This window comes from Stenella coeruleoalba, assembly GCF_951394435.1.
Source record: "Stenella coeruleoalba genome assembly, chromosome: 20".
NCBI lineage: Eukaryota > Metazoa > Chordata > Mammalia > Artiodactyla > Delphinidae > Stenella > Stenella coeruleoalba.
This window is the reverse complement of record NC_137166.1, coordinates 55,596,777-55,614,044: the sequence shown is the minus strand read 5'-3', so window position 1 is coordinate 55,614,044 and position 17,268 is coordinate 55,596,777. Positions and strand designations below refer to the sequence as shown.

General features: G+C 54.9%; 2 protein-coding genes across 4 annotated transcripts; both read left to right on the top strand.

The window, feature by feature from the left end:
• The first annotated feature begins 1,542 nt into the window (after positions 1–1,542).
• On the top strand, positions 1,543–6,885 carry SYT5 (synaptotagmin 5). Of its 2 annotated transcripts, none has more exons than XM_079907361.1 (8): positions 1,543–1,666; positions 2,233–2,405; positions 4,039–4,152; positions 4,268–4,435; positions 4,761–4,928; positions 5,227–5,344; positions 5,623–5,756; positions 6,296–6,885. In XM_079907361.1, exons 1-8 carry the CDS (start codon positions 1,588–1,590, stop codon positions 6,494–6,496), a joined length of 1,155 nt encoding a protein of 384 aa, XP_079763487.1. In that variant the 5' UTR covers positions 1,543–1,587; the 3' UTR covers positions 6,497–6,885. The 2 variants fall into 2 exon arrangements, with proteins under 2 accessions (XP_079763487.1, XP_079763486.1); XM_079907360.1 differs by having other exon boundaries at positions 4,033–4,152.
• A 4,113-nt stretch (positions 6,886–10,998) lies between these two features.
• Positions 10,999–16,806, top strand: DNAAF3 (dynein axonemal assembly factor 3). 2 transcript variants are annotated; one of them, XM_079908154.1, is made up of 12 exons: positions 10,999–11,059; positions 11,164–11,252; positions 11,769–11,911; positions 12,267–12,360; positions 13,446–13,603; positions 13,900–14,082; positions 14,294–14,419; positions 14,524–14,646; positions 14,871–15,000; positions 15,632–15,746; positions 15,916–15,990; positions 16,075–16,806. In XM_079908154.1, the coding sequence occupies exons 2-12, from the start codon at positions 11,168–11,170 to the stop codon at positions 16,481–16,483; spliced, it is 1,641 nt and encodes a 546-aa protein (XP_079764280.1). In that variant the 5' UTR covers positions 10,999–11,059; positions 11,164–11,167; the 3' UTR covers positions 16,484–16,806. The 2 variants fall into 2 exon arrangements, with proteins under 2 accessions (XP_079764280.1, XP_079764281.1); XM_079908155.1 differs by lacking the exons at positions 10,999–11,059; positions 11,164–11,252 and adding an exon at positions 11,477–11,621.
• The last annotated feature ends 462 nt before the right edge of the window (positions 16,807–17,268 follow it).

The window sequence follows — 17,268 nt, the reverse complement described above, 5'->3', positions numbered from 1 at the left end:
GGTCTTCTGGGTCCTAGAACCCGATATCCTGGAGCCTGGTTCTATGGACAGTCCCGGGGTCTGGGGTGGGGAGAAGGGGTCTGTATGCCCGGTGGCTGCACTAGAAGGCAGAAAATCCTTGGGACCAGGATAAATATCCGTGGGCGCCCTGGTGGTTCCAGGCTGGGGCGGTACGAGGGCCGGGGCGGGGTTCTCCACCTTCCGAACACGCACGCGCACACACACATACACACTCTCAGGCTTTCTCTCACACACATATACACGCTTACACACACGCACACGGGCACATACACACCCCGGGCCGGCTCCGTTCGGCTGAGCCCCCGCCCCACAGCGCTCCGCGATCAGCACCCAGGACAGCGCCAGCCACACGCGTGCCGGGGCGGGGTCCGGGCGGGACCGGCGCCTCGGTATCTCTCGGGAGGGTCCTGTCTAGCCACCGAGCAGGTAGGAGCCACTGGAACCCCCTCCCTAAGCCCCATCCTCATTTCCATCCCTAGAGAGATGGTGTGTGTATGTGCGCGCGCGTGTGTGTGTGTGGTGGCGGGGACACTGGGAGAGACCAGCAGATGGAGTGGGAGGGCTGGAGCCTGAAATAGGGAGAATGGGATTTAGAGACAGGTGTGGAGACAAAGAGCCAGAGGGAAGGGAGGAGCAGGCAGTGGAAGAGGGTGCGAGACCCCGGTAGACTGAGATCAGACAACAGGCAGAGGCCAGACAACCCAGACGGAGGAGCGGCGAGAAGCCGACGGGGAGACGGACCTCGATGTGGGGTCGAGGGAGGAATGGAGGCCGAGGCGGTCACGAGGACAGGTGTGAAGACAGAGCTCAGGGTGCGCGGAAGAGACAAACAGGCTGAAAAGGATGTGGTGGCCCAGCCAAGGCAGCAGGGCAGCCGCCCGCCCCTCACATTCCCCGCAAGAGTGGGAGAGGGAGGGCAGCCTGAGTCTTCACTCCCAGGGCCAGATGTGGAGGGAGGAGCCAGCCTTGGGCGCGTGGACAGACGCACGGGCAAGGCCGCGTCCTCCCCATCTTCGCTTGTCAGGGGTATCCGGGTCTGAGGTCCCAGGTGGGACGGGGAACCGAACCGGCTTGCGCCTCTGGGACTCGGCTTCTGTGCGTCAGCCCCGCCCGTTGTCCTGGCAACAGGCCGTTGCCGGGGCAACCAGCGCTACCTTCACCCCGCCCTCGTGGAGCCAGCCGTTGCTCTGGGCAACCCGGTGCGCTGGTTCCCACGCCCGCCCTCGCCCACTTCCGGTTCAGGCCCCGGGGAAGGGCAAGGAAGGGACAGAAGTCAGCGGGATTGGATTCCTGGAGGCCTTGGAGGGAGGGGGCGTCCCTTGGGATGAGACTTGGTCCTGGAATCCACCCCCAGCCCTCGCCCTCCGTCGCAGGAAGGCTGAAACAACAACCCCCAGCATGCCTCGCGGCGGTTGGCAGGTTCCCTTACGGGACCATACGGCCCAGGGTGCCGATGGGAGTTGGAGTTCTTTGTTGTTCGGATGGCTCGACGGATGCACGGGGTGGGTGTGGGGGGACTAGAGCATTTGGGTGCCTCCGCAGAAAGAACAGTAAGACCCCGCCGCCATGTTCCCGGAGCCCCCAACACCGGGGCCTCCAGCGACCGACACGCCTCCTGACTCGAGTCGCATCAGCCACGGCCCTGGTGAGCGAAACCCGGGGTGGAGCGGAGGGAAAGCCAGGCTAGGATTCCCAGGGGCGGGGTTCGAACGGGTGAATTCAGGCTGGCGGGCTGGAAAATACGGGTGAGATTATAGTCGGCATCCTGGATTGGAATCTAAATGAAATGAAAAAGGAACAGGTTTGTGAGAAAATCAGGAACCAAATCAAGGGGTGTGGAATGGAATGGAACTGTGGATTGGTGAATTGGAAGGTCCACCTCTCCCTTCTTTTAAAGAGGGAGACTGAGGCCCAGAGAAGGGTTAAGCCTTCTAAAACACAGCGGTTGAGCAAAAAGATTAGAATGGGAGTAGAAGAGGAGGTGGAACTAATCCTAATAGGCAAGAAAATCTAGATGGTGTCAGCCTGCCTTAGGTCTTCAAATAGTTTTATATGTGAGACCAGTTGGAAGGAAAACATGGGAATAAAATGGAATGGAAATGGCTGGAGGGAAAACAAGGCCAGGATTTCAGCTGACACGTGTCATACAGAATGAATCAGCCTGCTTGTCTCTCAGGGCCTCAATGTTTGCTGTTTCCATGTCCTCTGCAGTGCCCCCCTGGGCTCTGGCCACCATCGTGCTGGTCTCAGGCCTCCTCGTCTTCAGCTGCTGTTTCTGTCTCTACCGGAAGCGTTGTCGGAGGCGGATGGGCAAGAAGAGCCAGGCTCAAGCCCAGGTCCACCTTCAGGAAGTGAAGGAGCTGGGCCGGAGTTACATAGACAAGGTGTGGCCTGGCCCAGTCCCTCAGCCCTGCTCCTTCCTTCACCCTTACTCCTCTCAATGGCCCAGCAGCCTCAGTCCCTGCTCCTTCCCTCTTACACCCGCTGTGTTTGCTCATCTCCCTTGTGTGTCTAGCCCTAACCTGGACCTGGGACCTGGAGATAGACCAGACATTCACAAGAACCTCCAGCCTGATGGGGAAGTCAGATGCTCATATAGACATTCAAAATACAGGGTGGTATGTGCCACATTAGAGGCAGTACAGGGCATATGGGAGCACAGAGAAACCACCTGACAGCCTAGGCGGTCTGAGAAGGCTTCCTGGAGGAGGTGACTTCTGTGTTGAGACCCAGAGGAACTCAGAATTAACTGAGAGCAGAGAGGACATTCTACCTCAAAGGAGGAGCATGTGTTGAGGACTGGAATCCTGATTCTGAGGGATATTTGGAGAACAAAGAGTCATTCTTCACAATAGCTGGGGTATAGCATACAGATATCCTGTGCTCTAGGGTGAGGTTTCTGGAGAGCTCAGCAGTACCCATGTAATGAAGGTGATTGGGAGCCACAGAAGTTTTGAGTGGGAGAGGCACAAGGTCACATGGGCTTTAGGATGAATCCCTTGGAACCCTTGTGGAGGACAGGTCTGGGGCAAGGAGACAAGGGAGGAGGCTGTATGGCAGCCTTGAGAGGTTGAAGCAAACGCGAGTTGGAAGACGTCGTTGGCGTGGAAAGCTACAGGTGCAAGTATCTGAGCACTGGGCCTCTGAATGCAGAGTGGAATGAGGCTCTCCTGGGAGCCAGAGTCCTAGGTTTCCAACCCAGAGCAACCGGCTCTGTGACCTTGGGAAATTCACTGTTTGTCTCTGAGCCTCAAGTTTGTGGACCATAACTAGTATTTCCTTACCTCCCTTTTCAACAAATAGCTGTTAAAATTATTACCCTTAAGGGGTGTCCTTTAGGGCCCTTCATCCCTCTCCCCTAAGCCAGTGACTCCAAAGACCATCAGCATCAGAATCAGTTCAGGTACTTGTTGAAATGCAAATTCTGGATCTTGTGCCAGACCTACTGAATCAGAATCTCTGAAGTGAAGGCATTTTGCCACATTACTCAGGGGAATTCTGATTCACATTGCATTTTGAAAATCGGTGGCTTAGGTTAAGAAGTTTTCTGACTTTGTTGTTCTAGTTTAGAATGGCAAATACACACTAAATATGCCATTTTTCCTCCGTATTTTCTGTCCAAGATCACTGATCAATGTGGCAATTTGGACAATCATCCCAATACATCCATTAATGTGTGAACTAAAATCTGCATCCATCCTGTAGGCAATGAGACACTGTCAGTGCTTGTTTTTCTAGTCTAGTCGTGACAAGCACACTGCATGTGTGTCATCACGTCTATGCCCCACCGGTAGCAGGCATCACTAATAAAACACTGACAAACGTACCACACTGTGTTGCCGTGGCTAGTCCCACCTGTGGCAGACATCACTAATCAAACACCGACTCTGCTTAGCTTGCAAGTGTTCAGGTATAGCTGGAGGGATCTGTGAGTCTCCTTTGGCTTCTGCGCCTGGGTGGATATCACTATCAGGGGAAGAGTTCACCTGCCCTTGCCCCTGGCTCTCTAAGGTGCAGCCAGAAGTGGAGGAGCTGGAGCCGACACCATCTGGGCCAGGGCAGCAGGTGGCAGAGAAGCATGAACTAGGACGACTACAGTACTCACTGGATTATGATTTCCAGAGTGGCCAGGTGGGTGTGGAGGAGGGGAGATGCTTTGGAGGGGAGGGTCCCAGGGGTTCTAGCCCCTTCTTGGAGGAAGCTCTGGAAGGGAAGCTAAGACTAGGGTCCCCTTATCACTGTACAGCTGCTGGTGGGCATCGTGCAAGCTGAGGGATTGGCAGCCTTGGACCTAGGTGGCTCCTCTGACCCCTACGTGCGGGTTTACCTGCTGCCAGACAAACGGAGGCGGCACGAGACCAGGGTGCATCGGCAGACGCTGAACCCACACTTTGGGGAGAACTTCGCCTTCAAGGTGAGCTCGTGGCCTCAGTGCTTTATGCCCGGCAGCCTGTCCCCAGTCTCTGAAACGCTTGGGACCGATATCTTCGGCTTTTACTGGTGGCAGCTACCAGCTCTGGGGACTATTCCACTGGACCCTGCGTTGTCCCTTTGGGGGGCACTACTGGCCCCTGGACTGCTTCGTTGGTCCTTGGGCTGTCCCATTTGGGGTCCATAGGCACCCCCCCCAACTGTTCCTTGGGACCCTCGCTGCCCCCACTCATCGCCTTCCACCTGGATGTGCTGTGTCCCACTTCCTACTCTCACCGTGTGCTTTCTTTGCGTCCCCCTTCCCCCAGGTCCCCTACGTGGAGCTGGGGGGCAGGGTACTGGTCATGGCAGTATATGACTTCGACCGCTTCTCCCGCAACGACTCCATTGGGGAGGTGCGGGTCCCCATGAGCTCCGTGGACTTGGGGCGGCCAGTGCTGGCCTGGCGGGAGCTGCAGGCGGCTCCTCGGGAGGAGGTGAGCACGCGTGGCCACGCCCCCACATCTGGCCCCGCCCACCTCAACCCCGGGCCAATCAGATCACAGGCCTCCGCGATCCTCTGGGCTCCAGCACTTCCACCTGCTGCAGAAGAGTAGCTCCCAGGTCTATCCTGGTGGATCAACGCCTCCCCTCGGCAGTCCCCCTCGGATTGTACCACCCGGGTCTTAACTCTGGACCATACCATTTCAACACGAGGGGGAGGGAAGAAAAATCGCAGAGGGGTTGGATGCGGAGCCCCGGTTCCGTTGATGAGTCTCCCTCTCCATCTTTTAGCAGGAGAAACTAGGTGACATCTGCTTCTCCCTCCGCTATGTCCCCACGGCCGGGAAGCTCACCGTCATCGTCCTGGAGGCTAAAAACCTGAAGAAGATGGATGTAGCAGGGCTGTCAGGTGTGTGGGAAGCAAGCAAATGGTGATGATGGGCGGGGGAGGTTCTCTGGCTAAGGTTCTGGCAGTGTCTGGGCCCCGAGGGTCTCATAGGGGAGAGGGGGATCCCGGCTGTCATGGAGGATTTAGATTCTATTTGGGCACAGAGAAAGGGAGACCTGAGGGGTCCATGGGCTGTCTCTGTGTTGTTCCAAAGAAGAGTCTCATGCATTCCCCTCAACCTGATCCCTTTGGACTCACCAGAGTGGTGGGGTTATAAGATCCCTCCTCCCTCTCCCCAGATCCGTATGTCAAGGTCCACCTGCTGCAGGGTGGCAAAAAGGTGCGGAAGAAGAAAACGACCATCAAGAAGAATACTCTGAACCCCTATTACAACGAGGCCTTCAGCTTCGAGGTGCCCTGTGACCAGGTCCAGGTGAGCTCAGACCTGCCCATAGCCCCTGCCAGAGCAGCCCTTACCCCGGAGTCCCAGGCCCTTAGAAACCCCCGTTGCTGAGGGAAGGGAGACTCCTTAGCAACCCTGAGAAGCCAGGTCTTGGGGGTCTGATTGTGTTCTCAATCTCAGTTTCTCCCATGAGGACCAGGAAGCCCCACCCCCAAGCAAGACCAGGGTGCCCGTTGCCCTCAGGAGCTCTGGTTACTGAGAAAAAGAGACTTCCCCACAACCCTAAGGCCCGGCCTCTCCACCCACTTCAAAGTCTTGAAGATTTGCCCCCCTTAGGAGGCTGACCCTAAGGGGCCTCCTAACAACCCCTGAGCAACGGGGTCCTGAGAGTTTATCTCCGCCCCCTCCCCCGGTCCAAGCTCCAGATGAAGCCTTAGCCCAGGGGCCTAGGAAGACCCCTCAGAATGAGGGTTGTGAGGGAGAGGGTCTCCTTAGCAATGAAATCTGAGTCCTTCACATTACCTCCTTACCCCACTCTCTGTCTCTTCTTCCTCCCCTGCCCACCTCAGAAGGTTCAGGTGGAGCTGACTGTGCTGGACTATGACAAGCTGGGCAAGAACGAGGCCATCGGGAGGGTGGCCGTAGGGGCAGCGGCCGGGGGCGCTGGGCTGCGGCACTGGGCAGACATGCTGGCCAACCCCCGGCGGCCCATCGCCCAGTGGCACTCGCTGCGGCCCCCTGACCGAGTGAGGCCACCGCCAGCACCCTGATACCCACCCTCAAGCCCCTGACCCCAGACTCCTGTCCAAAGCCACGTCCATGCCCACCTATAAGCCTTCTCTGAACGCTAACACCCCCCCCACTCTACCCATTCCTTCCTTCTCCCCATCCCCATTATGCCAATCATGATAACCTGCCAACTCCCCCAATATGGCACATGCCCCAAAGCCCCAGGGACCCCTGGGGGAGGAGGAGAGCAGTCTGGTCTCCCGCCATCCCAGGGTCTCGCCCTCTGCTTTGACAATCAGTGATCCCAGCCTACTATCCCCTTGGCTCCCAGTATCCCTTTTCCTGCACAGTATCACCCACTCCTGTCCCCGGTCTGATTCCTGCACCGCTCCTGGGACCAAATAAATACTCAGCAACTTTGCTGGCCTGGACCGGTGCTCCTTGATGGAGGTGGGTAGGGGTGAAGACTGGGAACGCAGGAGGGACCCTCCAGGGGTGGGACCACACAAGGGCAGGGATAGGGCTGCCTATCCTGGAAACACACACGGAAACTCACCCACCCACTCATCCATCCATCCTTTCACCCACTCACTCTCCCATTCACTCCATCACTTATTCATTCACTCACCCCTCCAAGCTTCAGCTTCCTCACCTGAAAAAAATCATGATAATACTAACACCTACTGTACATTTGCTGTGAGGAGTCAATGAGAATTCACTTAGTTATTCATGAATTTATCTGCTCCCTCACCCATGATTTACATAGATTTTCGTACCCATATTTCCCTCCCTCCCTTTCTTTCTTCCTTGCATCATCCATCCTTTCTATATTCCCTGAGGCCCTCTGTATGCCAGCTTCTGTTGGAAGCTCGGGACCCCCAAATAGATGCAAATCCAGACTTTACTTCCAAGCAACTTATTGTCATCAAGGAAACAAAGTAGATATGCAGCGTCTAGGAATGAAATCCCCAGAGAATGAGAGAAAGGGCAAGATTTCCTCAGGGAGACACAGACTACTGTGTCTGTGTCCAGCTACACCTCATTCTTTTTGCAACAAATTCTTTCTCTCAGTCTGTGTCTAGGAAAGTTGATCATGTTATTGGCTTCTCCCCCATCTCATCCCAGACAGGATTTCAGGTGACGGACAAAGGTCCATGACATTTGGCAAGAGAGCTCTCTGAGCATCAGGTAAAGTGGAAAATGAGCCAACAAGTACTGCCATGTGCTAAGGAAAGGGGCAGAACTTACCCCTGAGCTTCCTGGTAGCCAATGGGAAAAGGGAAATCTGATCAGTTACCTAGGTTGTGAGGTCCATGAAATTTAAAAAGTTCCTCCAAAGGAATGCAATAATTTCTCATGTGTGAGTGAGTGGGGGGCATCTTTATAACGACAGTACTATGTATATGTTATTACTATTACTGCTACTACTTTTGATAATAATCCTCACAGCAACCTCATTAAATAGACACGATTATTATTCCCAGTTGACAAATGAGGAAACTGTGCTTCAGGGAATTAACATGACCTGCTCGGGATCATACATCCAGGAAGTCCTTCTCTAAATCCTGGGGTTGAATCTGTTCTGAGTTAGATGATGACATTGGGATCCCTGGGTCTATGTCTCCACAAGTAAGCAGACAAATGAGAAGTATAAAACCATTACAAGTGGCGACCAAACTGGGAAGGAAACCAGTAAGGGCTCAGATCATTTAAAAAGGGTTGTCAGGGACAGCTTCTCTGAAGAAGTAGTGTTTAGGCTGTGATATGAATGACCAGAAGGCATGAGGCTTCCAAAGATGAAGGGGAAATACGATGGAATATGATCCAATCACAAAAAGGAATGAAGTAACTGATTCATGCTATAGCATAGATGAACCTTGAAAACACGATTTTAACCAGACATAAAAGGCCACATATTGTATGATTCCAACTATATGAAGTATCTAGAATAGGCAAATCCACAGAGAAGAAAAAAGTAGACTAGTGGTTTTCAGGGACTAGGGAGAGGGATAAATGAGGAGGGACTGATTAATGAGTATGGGGTCTCCTTATGGCATGATGAGCAATTTCTGGAACTAGATAGTGGTGATGGTTGCACAATACTGTGAATGTACTAAACATCATTAATTGTAAGCTTCGTATTGTGTGTATTTTAACACACACACACAAAGATGAGGGGGAAGAGAATTCCATACAGAAGGAACCCCAAGTTCCTTGCAAAGGCCCTGGGGGCAAGAACAGGCTTGATGTATTCTCAAAAGAGCCAGGAGGCCAGTGTGGCTGGAGAGGAGCATCAGGGTGGATGTATGGGGGTGGAGGTGGGGACATGACGTAAGAGACACAGCCAAGAGCCAGATCACACAGGAACTAGGAGGTGAAGCTAAGGAACTGGGATTGTATCTACCTGCAGTGAGAAACCTCAGTAGGGTTTTAGAGGGAAGTGGCATGGCTTGGTTCACATTTCAGATTACTCTGGCTCCTCCGTGGAGGAAACGTTGTGGAGAGTGGCGGTGATGAAGATAAAAGACATTAAGCCTCACTGGAGAAAGTCAGGATCTGGGGCTCTAGTGGGCTGAAGGCTGACTCAGGAGGGGCCCAGGTTGGCTGGCCCACTCCTGGAGGGTTGCTGAAAACTCAGCCTTCATTTCCTTCCCACTAACCAGAACTGTCCTCAGCAGGCAGGTGGACCTTCTTTCGACCCACCACACTCCTGCTAGTTGCATGTTACCTTTCCCATTTTACAGAACATGACACTGAGGCAGAGAGGGTGACTGACTTGGCTAAGTTCATGTAGCAGGGTGAGGAGAGGGGACAGAGAACCGAGGCTCCTTGGGTGCTGTGCCCTGGGCTGGGTGCTGGGGATGATCTGGAGATGTGTCTCGCTGGAGTCCCTGCCCTTGTGGAACTCACAGACAGGTTAAGTCACCTGGCCGAGTTCTCTCAGCCAGCAAGTGACAGGACAAGGTGTAAACCCAGCCATGGCTGGCACCAAAAGCCACATTCTCAAGCGTCCTCAACCCCAGATATAAAGTACTGGGAGTCACAAGGTAGACTACAGTGGCCATCTGCTGAAAAAGCAGGAGCAGAAATCAGGAAGATCCCTGGCTAAGGTTAGAAGGATTTGGAGTTTTCCAGGGGGAGAAGGGGAGGATGTTAGAAGGAGCAACACAAGCCATAAAGGGACTTCCCTGGTGGTTCAGTAGCTAAGACTCCACACTCCCAATGCTCCCAAGGCAGGGTGCCCAGGTTCGATCCCTGGTCAGGGAACTAGATCTCACATGCCGCAACTAAAAGATGCCATGTGCTGCAACTAAAAAAAAAAAAAAAAAACGATCCTGCATGCCACAACTAAGACCTGGCTCAGCCAAGTAAATAAATAAATAATAAATAAACAACAACACAAGCCATATAGACCTGGAGACAACAGAGGACTTGGTGTGGTTCCTGAGGTGTGCTGTTACCATCTCTCTGAAGCCCTGTTGTGTAGCTTGCCCCCTTCCATGGTGTACATACTGTCACTGTGGCTGATTTCAAGCCACCGATGTGAAGTCTGAATATAGAGTTGAGAAGAGATGCCTACTACCACACCATCCTATAGTATTTCCCAGAGTAGAACAAGGGTCCCAAAATTTAAGGCAAAGCCAAAACAAAAACAAAGTCACCAAAACCAACACACCCGGTAATCAAGATAGAAAGTATTTTAATGCAATATTTTTTTTAAAATTTAAAGACAGGATCTGACCCTTCACTTGGACCTCTCTGCCTTATCCTAATCCTGGCCCTTGTTCTAATAAAACTTTATTTACAAAAATAGACAGCCCATGGTCCTAGTTTGCCAACTTCATTTTTTAAACTATCGCATGAAAATAGCATTTCCTTCTTACAGGTACAATAGCTGTAAATAACCTTAAGACCATCAATAATTGTAAAATATAATAAAGTAGGAAGTGATGAGTTTTGAGTATGATTACTTTTATTTTAATGTATTTTATTGGAATTTAATTTTTAGTAAAAAGTTTAATTTTTAGTAATGATTGTGTCTAAAACCAGGTCATAAAATTCCTGAAAATGTAGCAACCGGAGCCAGTGCTAGCTGGCCTCAGTACTTCGCTGTGTTTTTCTCACCTGGAGAGAAGCCCTGTGTGATAGAGCCAGGGTGTGAGGGGAAATGGGGCCACAGAGGTCTATAGTTTATGGTCTAAGCCACCTCAGTTTAATTTGGGTTGATCAAGATTCTGTTCCGTTCTAAATTTGAATCGGCCCAGGCCTCCAGCTTCCAGAAATTTGGATCGCCCCCAGCTCCGCCCCAGCCTCTTCCGGCCCCGCCCCTTCCCCTTCAGCGCCGTCGTCATGACAACCGCGTCCTCTCGCCCACCGCTCCCACAAACCCTTAGCGCTCCCATTGGCTAAAAGTTTGCAACGGGCAGGTCTCCCTCGCTCTCATTGGTCAGTTGATGGCGGTGGTGCCAGCCCGCACACTCCTATTGGCCGACTGATTGAAAAGGGCGGGGACTATGGGCAGCAGTTGTGTAGGGGCCTTCGGATCCCAGCGCCGCACCGAGAGGGGAGGGAGGGGACGTCTCGGGTTATTTAGAAGGATAAAGGTGAGGGGGCTGTGAAAGGGGCGAGAAGTCAGCGGAGGTGAGAGGGGAATGGGTGGGCAATGCAGACACGATATTTGGGGATTCCCGGGTTGTTTGTCCCGCAGGGAGATGACCACACCAGCGGGCTCGGGCACTGGCTTCGGCTCTGTGTCCTGGTGGGGCCTGTCCCCGGCGGTTGACCTGCAGGCTGAGAGTGAGTCGCCCACACAGGACTACAAATCATCCGACACAGCGGCTACTTTCACAGCCTGGCAGACACTAAAGTTCTGGCGCTAACGTTCTCTGAGGCTCCAAGGGCGGGGGGCGCCCTCCAGTGGACAGCCTAGATACCTCTGCGAACTACGAGTCCCAGAATGCTTAGAGGCACAGCTCCTTTTAAAACCAAGGCCAGGGCTTTCCTCGTGGCGCAGTGGTTGAGAGTCCGCCTGCCGATGCAGGGCACACGGCTTCGTGCCCCGGTCCGGGAGGATTCCACATGCCGCGGAGCGGCTGGTCCCGTGAGCCATGGCCGCTGAGCCTGCGCGTCCGGAGCCTGTGCTCCGCAACGGGAGAGGCCACAACAGTGAGAAGCCCGCGTACCGCAAAAAAAAACCAAAAAAACAAGGCCAGGGGTGCAAGTCCTGCTGGGAGTTGTAGTTCATCGTGCTGGGGGGTGGCTGCAGGGGGCGTTCTCCAGGCCACCAACCCCAGCCCGCTGTCGTCTTGTCAGGTCCTCCTGTGGACCCAGACTCACAGGCCGATACAGAGCACGGGACCCCCGAGCTAAATGTGCTGCTGTTGGGCTCCGTGGATGGGCGACACCTGCTACGGACCCTGACCCGGGCGGCTCTCTGGCCTCGAAGGAGGTTCCGTGTAAGCTGGGATTATGGGGTCCTGGAAGGAGGAGGATGAAGATAAGAGCACAGATTCCTGAGTCCTTGAGGGAGGAGGGAGCTGGGGACCCAGACTCCTAGGTCCTGAGGAGGGAAGGGGCTGGTGTTCGGGACTCCTGGGTTGAAGCGAGAGGAAGAGCCTAAGGATCAAGTCTCCTGAGTAGTGATGGGGAGGAGGGTTCTGAGTGCCCACACTCCTGTGTTTAAAGGAGTGGGGCTGGTGTACAGGTCTCCTGGGTCCTGTGGAAGGAGGGGGCTGAGGTTTCCCGCTCCAGGGTCTCCTAGGGGCCAGGAACACAGGTCTCACAATCATTTTTCCCTGTCCATCCTTCCAGTTTTATGTGCTGGAGAATAATATGGAAGCTGTAGCCCGACACATGCTGATTTTCAGCCTAGCCCTGGAGGATCCTGAGAAGATGGGGTTGCAAGGTCAGCAAATACCCGGCAATCTGGCCCCCAGCTCCTTCCCCCTCCCTGCAGGAATTCTGGCATTTCAAGGGTGCGGTTAAACATTTTGGACATTGTTCCGTATTTCATCACTTGCTCACTTGTTTGGTAGCCTTAGAGCCTCAGCTTTTCCCACCTTTGAAATGGGGATAAAAGGTAATACTTCCTAGAATCATTTAGGGAATTCCAGGAGAAAAGCCACATAAAACTCTCAGAACTGTGCATGACACAGTGTAAGCATTCAAAACCTCTTAGCGAGGGAGAAGCCCAAAAGAGATCAAAGGGCTTCCTGAGAGGTAGTGAGTCCCCCAGATGTGGGGAGGGTTTGGCTGAGCTGAGCTCAGTCCTGCCCAAAGCCTGAGTCCTCAGTCTCCCTTAGTTAGAGGTGTGCACCCCAGGGAATCTGCGTGGAGGAAGCAGCCTTGGAAGTGGGATTATAAGGAGGAGGGGGAGAAGGAGGATTTGGGTGGGAAATGATTATTTCCCAGTAACAAAAACTTCAGTTTAGTGCCTAGAGCAGAGTGTAGACTCAGGCAGGCTGTATTCAAATTCTGACTCTGTTTGCTGTGTGACCTTAGTTGCGGCAGGCGAACTCTTAGTTGCAGCATGCATGTAGGATCTAGTTCCCTGACCAGGGATCGAACCCGGGCCGCCTGCATTGGGAGCTCCGGAGTCTTATCCTCTGCGCCACCAGGGAAGTCCCTTTTATAAGATTCTTAACTAAAATGAAAATATTCAACACTTTAACACACATAAATCTTCATCTCCATCTAAATCTATATAAAACTTTTCCATTTTTAAGGCAAGGGAAACAAACATGAAATTCAGGATTGGGGTTACCTGCAGGGGGTGGGAAGGAATAGGCGAGGAGACCTAGGTGGGGTGTAAGTTATTCTTCGTGTTCTAGCTATTCGGGTGGGTAGGGAGTTTGCCTGGGTCCGTTGTGCTGATTACACGACTATGGAATAAGAAGATCACTATAAAGTGGGTATGCGTCATCCGCACGGGTCTCATTTCTGGGCTCACTCCTCTGCCCCCTCCTCTAATTTTCTCCCCCCTCCCCGCAGAGAGGAGCGAGACCTTCCTGGAGGTGTGGGGGAACGCGCTGCTGCGCCCCTCTGTGGCCGCCTTCGTGCGCACCCAGGCCGGCCGCCTGGCTCGCCTCGTCCCGGAGCCCGATCGCCTGGCGGAGCAGCTGCCCTGGCTCAGCCTGGGCGCCCTCAAGGTGCCGCCGCCCGGCCCGCGACCGTCACCGGCGTGGATCCGGGTGGCGGTGGGAAGAATGGGGATAAGCAGTCCAAAAGGGTTTGCGTTGATGGATAGAGCTGAGGGCTCCCCGGCTCCCACAGTGGGATATGGCCCTGGGGGTGGCTTCTACTCTTGGAGCCTCAGTTTCTTCATCTGAGAAAAAAGAGAATCGTTCCCACGCCCTGGGAGGGAAGGGAGGATCAGGTAAGAGAAGCCGCGATCCCTGCAGCCGCCTCTCTCTCGTTCTCTCTCCACGCGGGCCTGGTCGTGCAGTTCCGCGAGCGCGACGCCCTGGAGGCCGTGTTTCGTTTCTGGGCCGGAGGGGAGAAGGGGCCCGAGGCTTTCCCCATGAGCCGCCTGTGGGACTCGAGGCTGCGCCACTACCTGGGCTCCCGGTACGACGCCCGGCGCGGTGTCAGCGACTGGGACCTGCACATGAAGCTGCACGATCGCGGGGTGAGGGCTGGGAGGAGGGGCCTGGGGTCTCCAGTCCTGGGTGTGTAGGAGGAGGGGCTGCGGCTTGAGGAAGCAGCGGTTGGGGGCCCCGAATCCTGGGTCTGAAGGAAAAGGGTGCCAGAGGCCCTCAGTGCTGGGTCTTTGGGAGGAGATCCTGGGATCCATATACCAGATTCACTGAGGCCTCTTTTCTTGCATCCCCCCACTCCAGGCCCGAGTCATCCACACCAGTGAGTTCCGGCGCTGGAGGGACACAGGAGTCGCCTTTGAACTCAGAGACTCCAGCGCTTATCACGTGCCCAACAGGACCCTGGCGTCCGGTCGCCTCCTGAGCCACGTGCGAGTCCACTCCCTGCCCTGGCTGCTGCTTCTTTTCGGGGGCCCAGGAGTCGGAGTCCCCAACATCGACCTCACCCGTCTCCTCTCTCCCTGATTTCCCAGCGCGGGGAGCGTGTAGCAGCGCGCGGGTACTGGGGGGACATCGTCACAGGGCCCTTCGTGGCCTTCGGCATCGAAGCGGACGACGAGACCCTCCTGAAGACCAGCAACGGTCAGCCTATCAAGGTTTGAGGCTGGAGGTGCTGGGGCTGGAGGCGAGTTCGCGAGGCCCCGCCCCCTATGCGCCCCCTCTCTACTTCCTAGGGCCAGTATGGAAGTGTAAGCTTGCCCATCAGATGCTAGCTCTGGGTGTGGGGGAGTGTGGGGATGGCGTACTCTAAGCCTCTCCCCTGCCATTCCGGCCCCGCGGTCCTAGCCCCGCATCCCGCCACGCCCTTTCTCCCCCAAAGACCGCGGGCGAGATCACGCAGCACAACGTGACGGAGCTGTTCCGAGAGATGGCCGCCTGGGGGCGCCCGAGAGCCACCCAGGGAGACCCCGCGCAGGTGCAAGGCGACGCGGATGGAAGCCCGGAGCCTGGTAAGCGACGGACTCAGCCTTCTTGCTTGAGATGGAATTGGGGCTCGGGTGATCATGTCTGGGAGAGAATGGGACCCGGACCCCCGTCCCGAGCTTCAGGCTCCTGGTGTTTCAAGTCCAAGCATGAACTGGTATGGTATCTAATGCCTGGACAAGTGACCTCCCCTTCCCGACATCCGGTCTATTTTTCTCTCTTCTCTTTGAGCTTCTCTCCCTTTGCTAAATCCTGACACCATCCTTAGCATTCTGAATTCCAGTAGTAGAATTCTCATCCTACCTGCAGAAGTCCAAGAGGCTGAGAACATTTTAACAAGGTTAAGCTGGGTCCCAGCTTAACGCTGGAGAGCCCTCCCCCCCAAATCTGGTCGTGCCTCCTTCCACCCATCCCCTAACTTGGCCCTCCCGGGTGAATGGATGTCTTGTGTGGCCATGGGCCAACCACTCTCTTTTCTTCTCTTGAATCTCAGTTGCCTGGTCTGTAAAATGGGTCTCTGTGTGCCAGGCCAATCCTCCCAGAATTTTCCAGGAATCTGCCTAAGAGGAAGGATGAGAAAGGGCTTGAAGACGGACAAGGCGAGTCATCTCCAAGTTTTGTCTGTTTGCCTAACCCTGCCAGTCTTCCCTTCCCCAGCAGCCCCTGTCCCGGAATCCTTCACTGTCCACTTCCTGTCCCTCGGTTCTGCCCAGACCCTCCACCACAAGAGCTGCTACAAGGGACGGTTCCAGCTTCTCTACGTGGCTTGTGGGTAAGAGTGCCTGGGAGGTTCCCAGATTTTCCTCCCCCAACCCCTCCTCCCTCAGACCCAGGAATCCAAGTCTCCAGACCCTCCTTAATCAGTGTCTAGGTCCCCAGCCCGCCTCTTCCCTCAGGACCTAAAAGTCTGAGCCTCAGCCCTCCCCTTTTTCTCTCTGCAGGATGGTCCATCTTCTCAGCCCTGAGCTCGGTGCCTGCGTGGCCCCCGGAGGACGCCTCATTGTAGAATTAGCCCAGTGAGCCAGCGGAGAGCAGGGCGGGGAACTTCCAGGCTGGGGGCGGAAAGCCAGGTCCCCTAACACGCTGCTTCCTGGTTCCAGGTTCCTAGTGGACCTGCGGCAGGAGCAGCTGCAGGGGTTCTCCACCCGGGTCGGGGAGCTAGCACAGGCGGCTGGATTCGCCCCACAGCCGGGGGCCAGGAGCTCGCAGACCTTCGCGCGCTTCTACAAGGCCGGAGACTCTGCTCCCAGCCACAAGGACCCAGCTGTGGGATCTGGGACTCCGCCCCCTGAAGTCCTGGTCCCGCCCCTTGAGGCAACCAACCCTCCCCCCGAGGACCTGACCCAGCCCCTTGAAGGCGGGATCCCACCCTCTGAACCCCTCAAACAGCCTTCAGAGTCTCAGGCTTCACTGTTGGAGGCTTTGGTTCCACCCACAGGGAGTCAGACCCCCAAACCAGAGAGTCTGACTGTACCTCCGGAGACCAACTCCCCAATCCCTAACTTCTAAAGTCGGGCCCTAGAATCAGAACGCGCCTCTAGAATACTCAATTACACTCCCAGCATTCTCAGCGCCAGAGGTGTCGCTAGAATTTCAGATTCCATTCCTGGGATTCTATATTTTATTCCTAGAATTCTAGATTGTTCTCTTGAGTTCTACATTCCACTCCCAAGACTCTAAAACCAGCCTGGAGATCCGGCCCTGGGGCTCAGGCCCTCTGCGTGGTCCCCTCATCCCCAGGCATCCCATTCCTAACTAGGGGCTGGGGGTGTCTCCTCTCACAGGCTGGTCAACACTAAGGTGGTCCAAGTAAAGAGAGCCAGATCCTCTTCTCCGTGTGTCCGTGTGTCTTTCCTGCCCTCAGTCTGTCTCCAAGGGCTGGGAGAGGGGAGGGGCAGGAGTGTTCAAGAGAAGAGACTCGAGACCAGATTTCTGGGTTCCCAAGAGGGCTGGGGGTGAATTTCCCCGTGCTGCCTGCTGAGAGCCTGGGCACCCCACACCTGGATTCTCAAATAAATCAGCAAAATTTATGGATTGGCTAACAGGTTTGGGGCACTGAAACTGACCATAACATGGTAAAAAAAAGTTCTAGCCCTCAAGGAGAATTACAATTTAGTGAGGGGGCGGGGCCTAGACTCCTGGGTCTGAGGGAGGAGGACGTTGGGGGTCCGAACTCTTGTGTCAGAGGGAAGAGGGGCTGGGGGCCTGGACTCCTGTGTCAGAAGGAGGAGGGTTTTGGGGGCCTGGACACCCATCGGGGTCTGAGGATGGAGAGGTTGGGGGTCTGGACTCCT

Excerpts from the sequence above, each read along its gene's own strand:
- SYT5 (XM_079907360.1), top strand. The coding sequence starts at position 1,588 with ATGTTCCCGGAGCCCCCAACACCGGGGCCTCCAGCGACCGACACGCCT. Across the intron at positions 1,667-2,232 it reads TCGCATCAGCCACGGCCCTG|TGCCCCCCTGGGCTCTGGCC; the intron begins GTGAGCGAAACC and ends TGTCCTCTGCAG. Across the intron at positions 4,153-4,267 it reads ATGATTTCCAGAGTGGCCAG|CTGCTGGTGGGCATCGTGCA; the intron begins GTGGGTGTGGAG and ends ATCACTGTACAG.
- DNAAF3 (XM_079908154.1), top strand. The coding sequence starts at position 11,168 with ATGACCACACCAGCGGGCTCGGGCACTGGCTTCGGCTCTGTGTCCTGG. Across the intron at positions 13,604-13,899 it reads TCAGCCTGGGCGCCCTCAAG|TTCCGCGAGCGCGACGCCCT; the intron begins GTGCCGCCGCCC and ends CTGGTCGTGCAG. Across the intron at positions 14,647-14,870 it reads GCAACGGTCAGCCTATCAAG|ACCGCGGGCGAGATCACGCA; the intron begins GTTTGAGGCTGG and ends TCTCCCCCAAAG.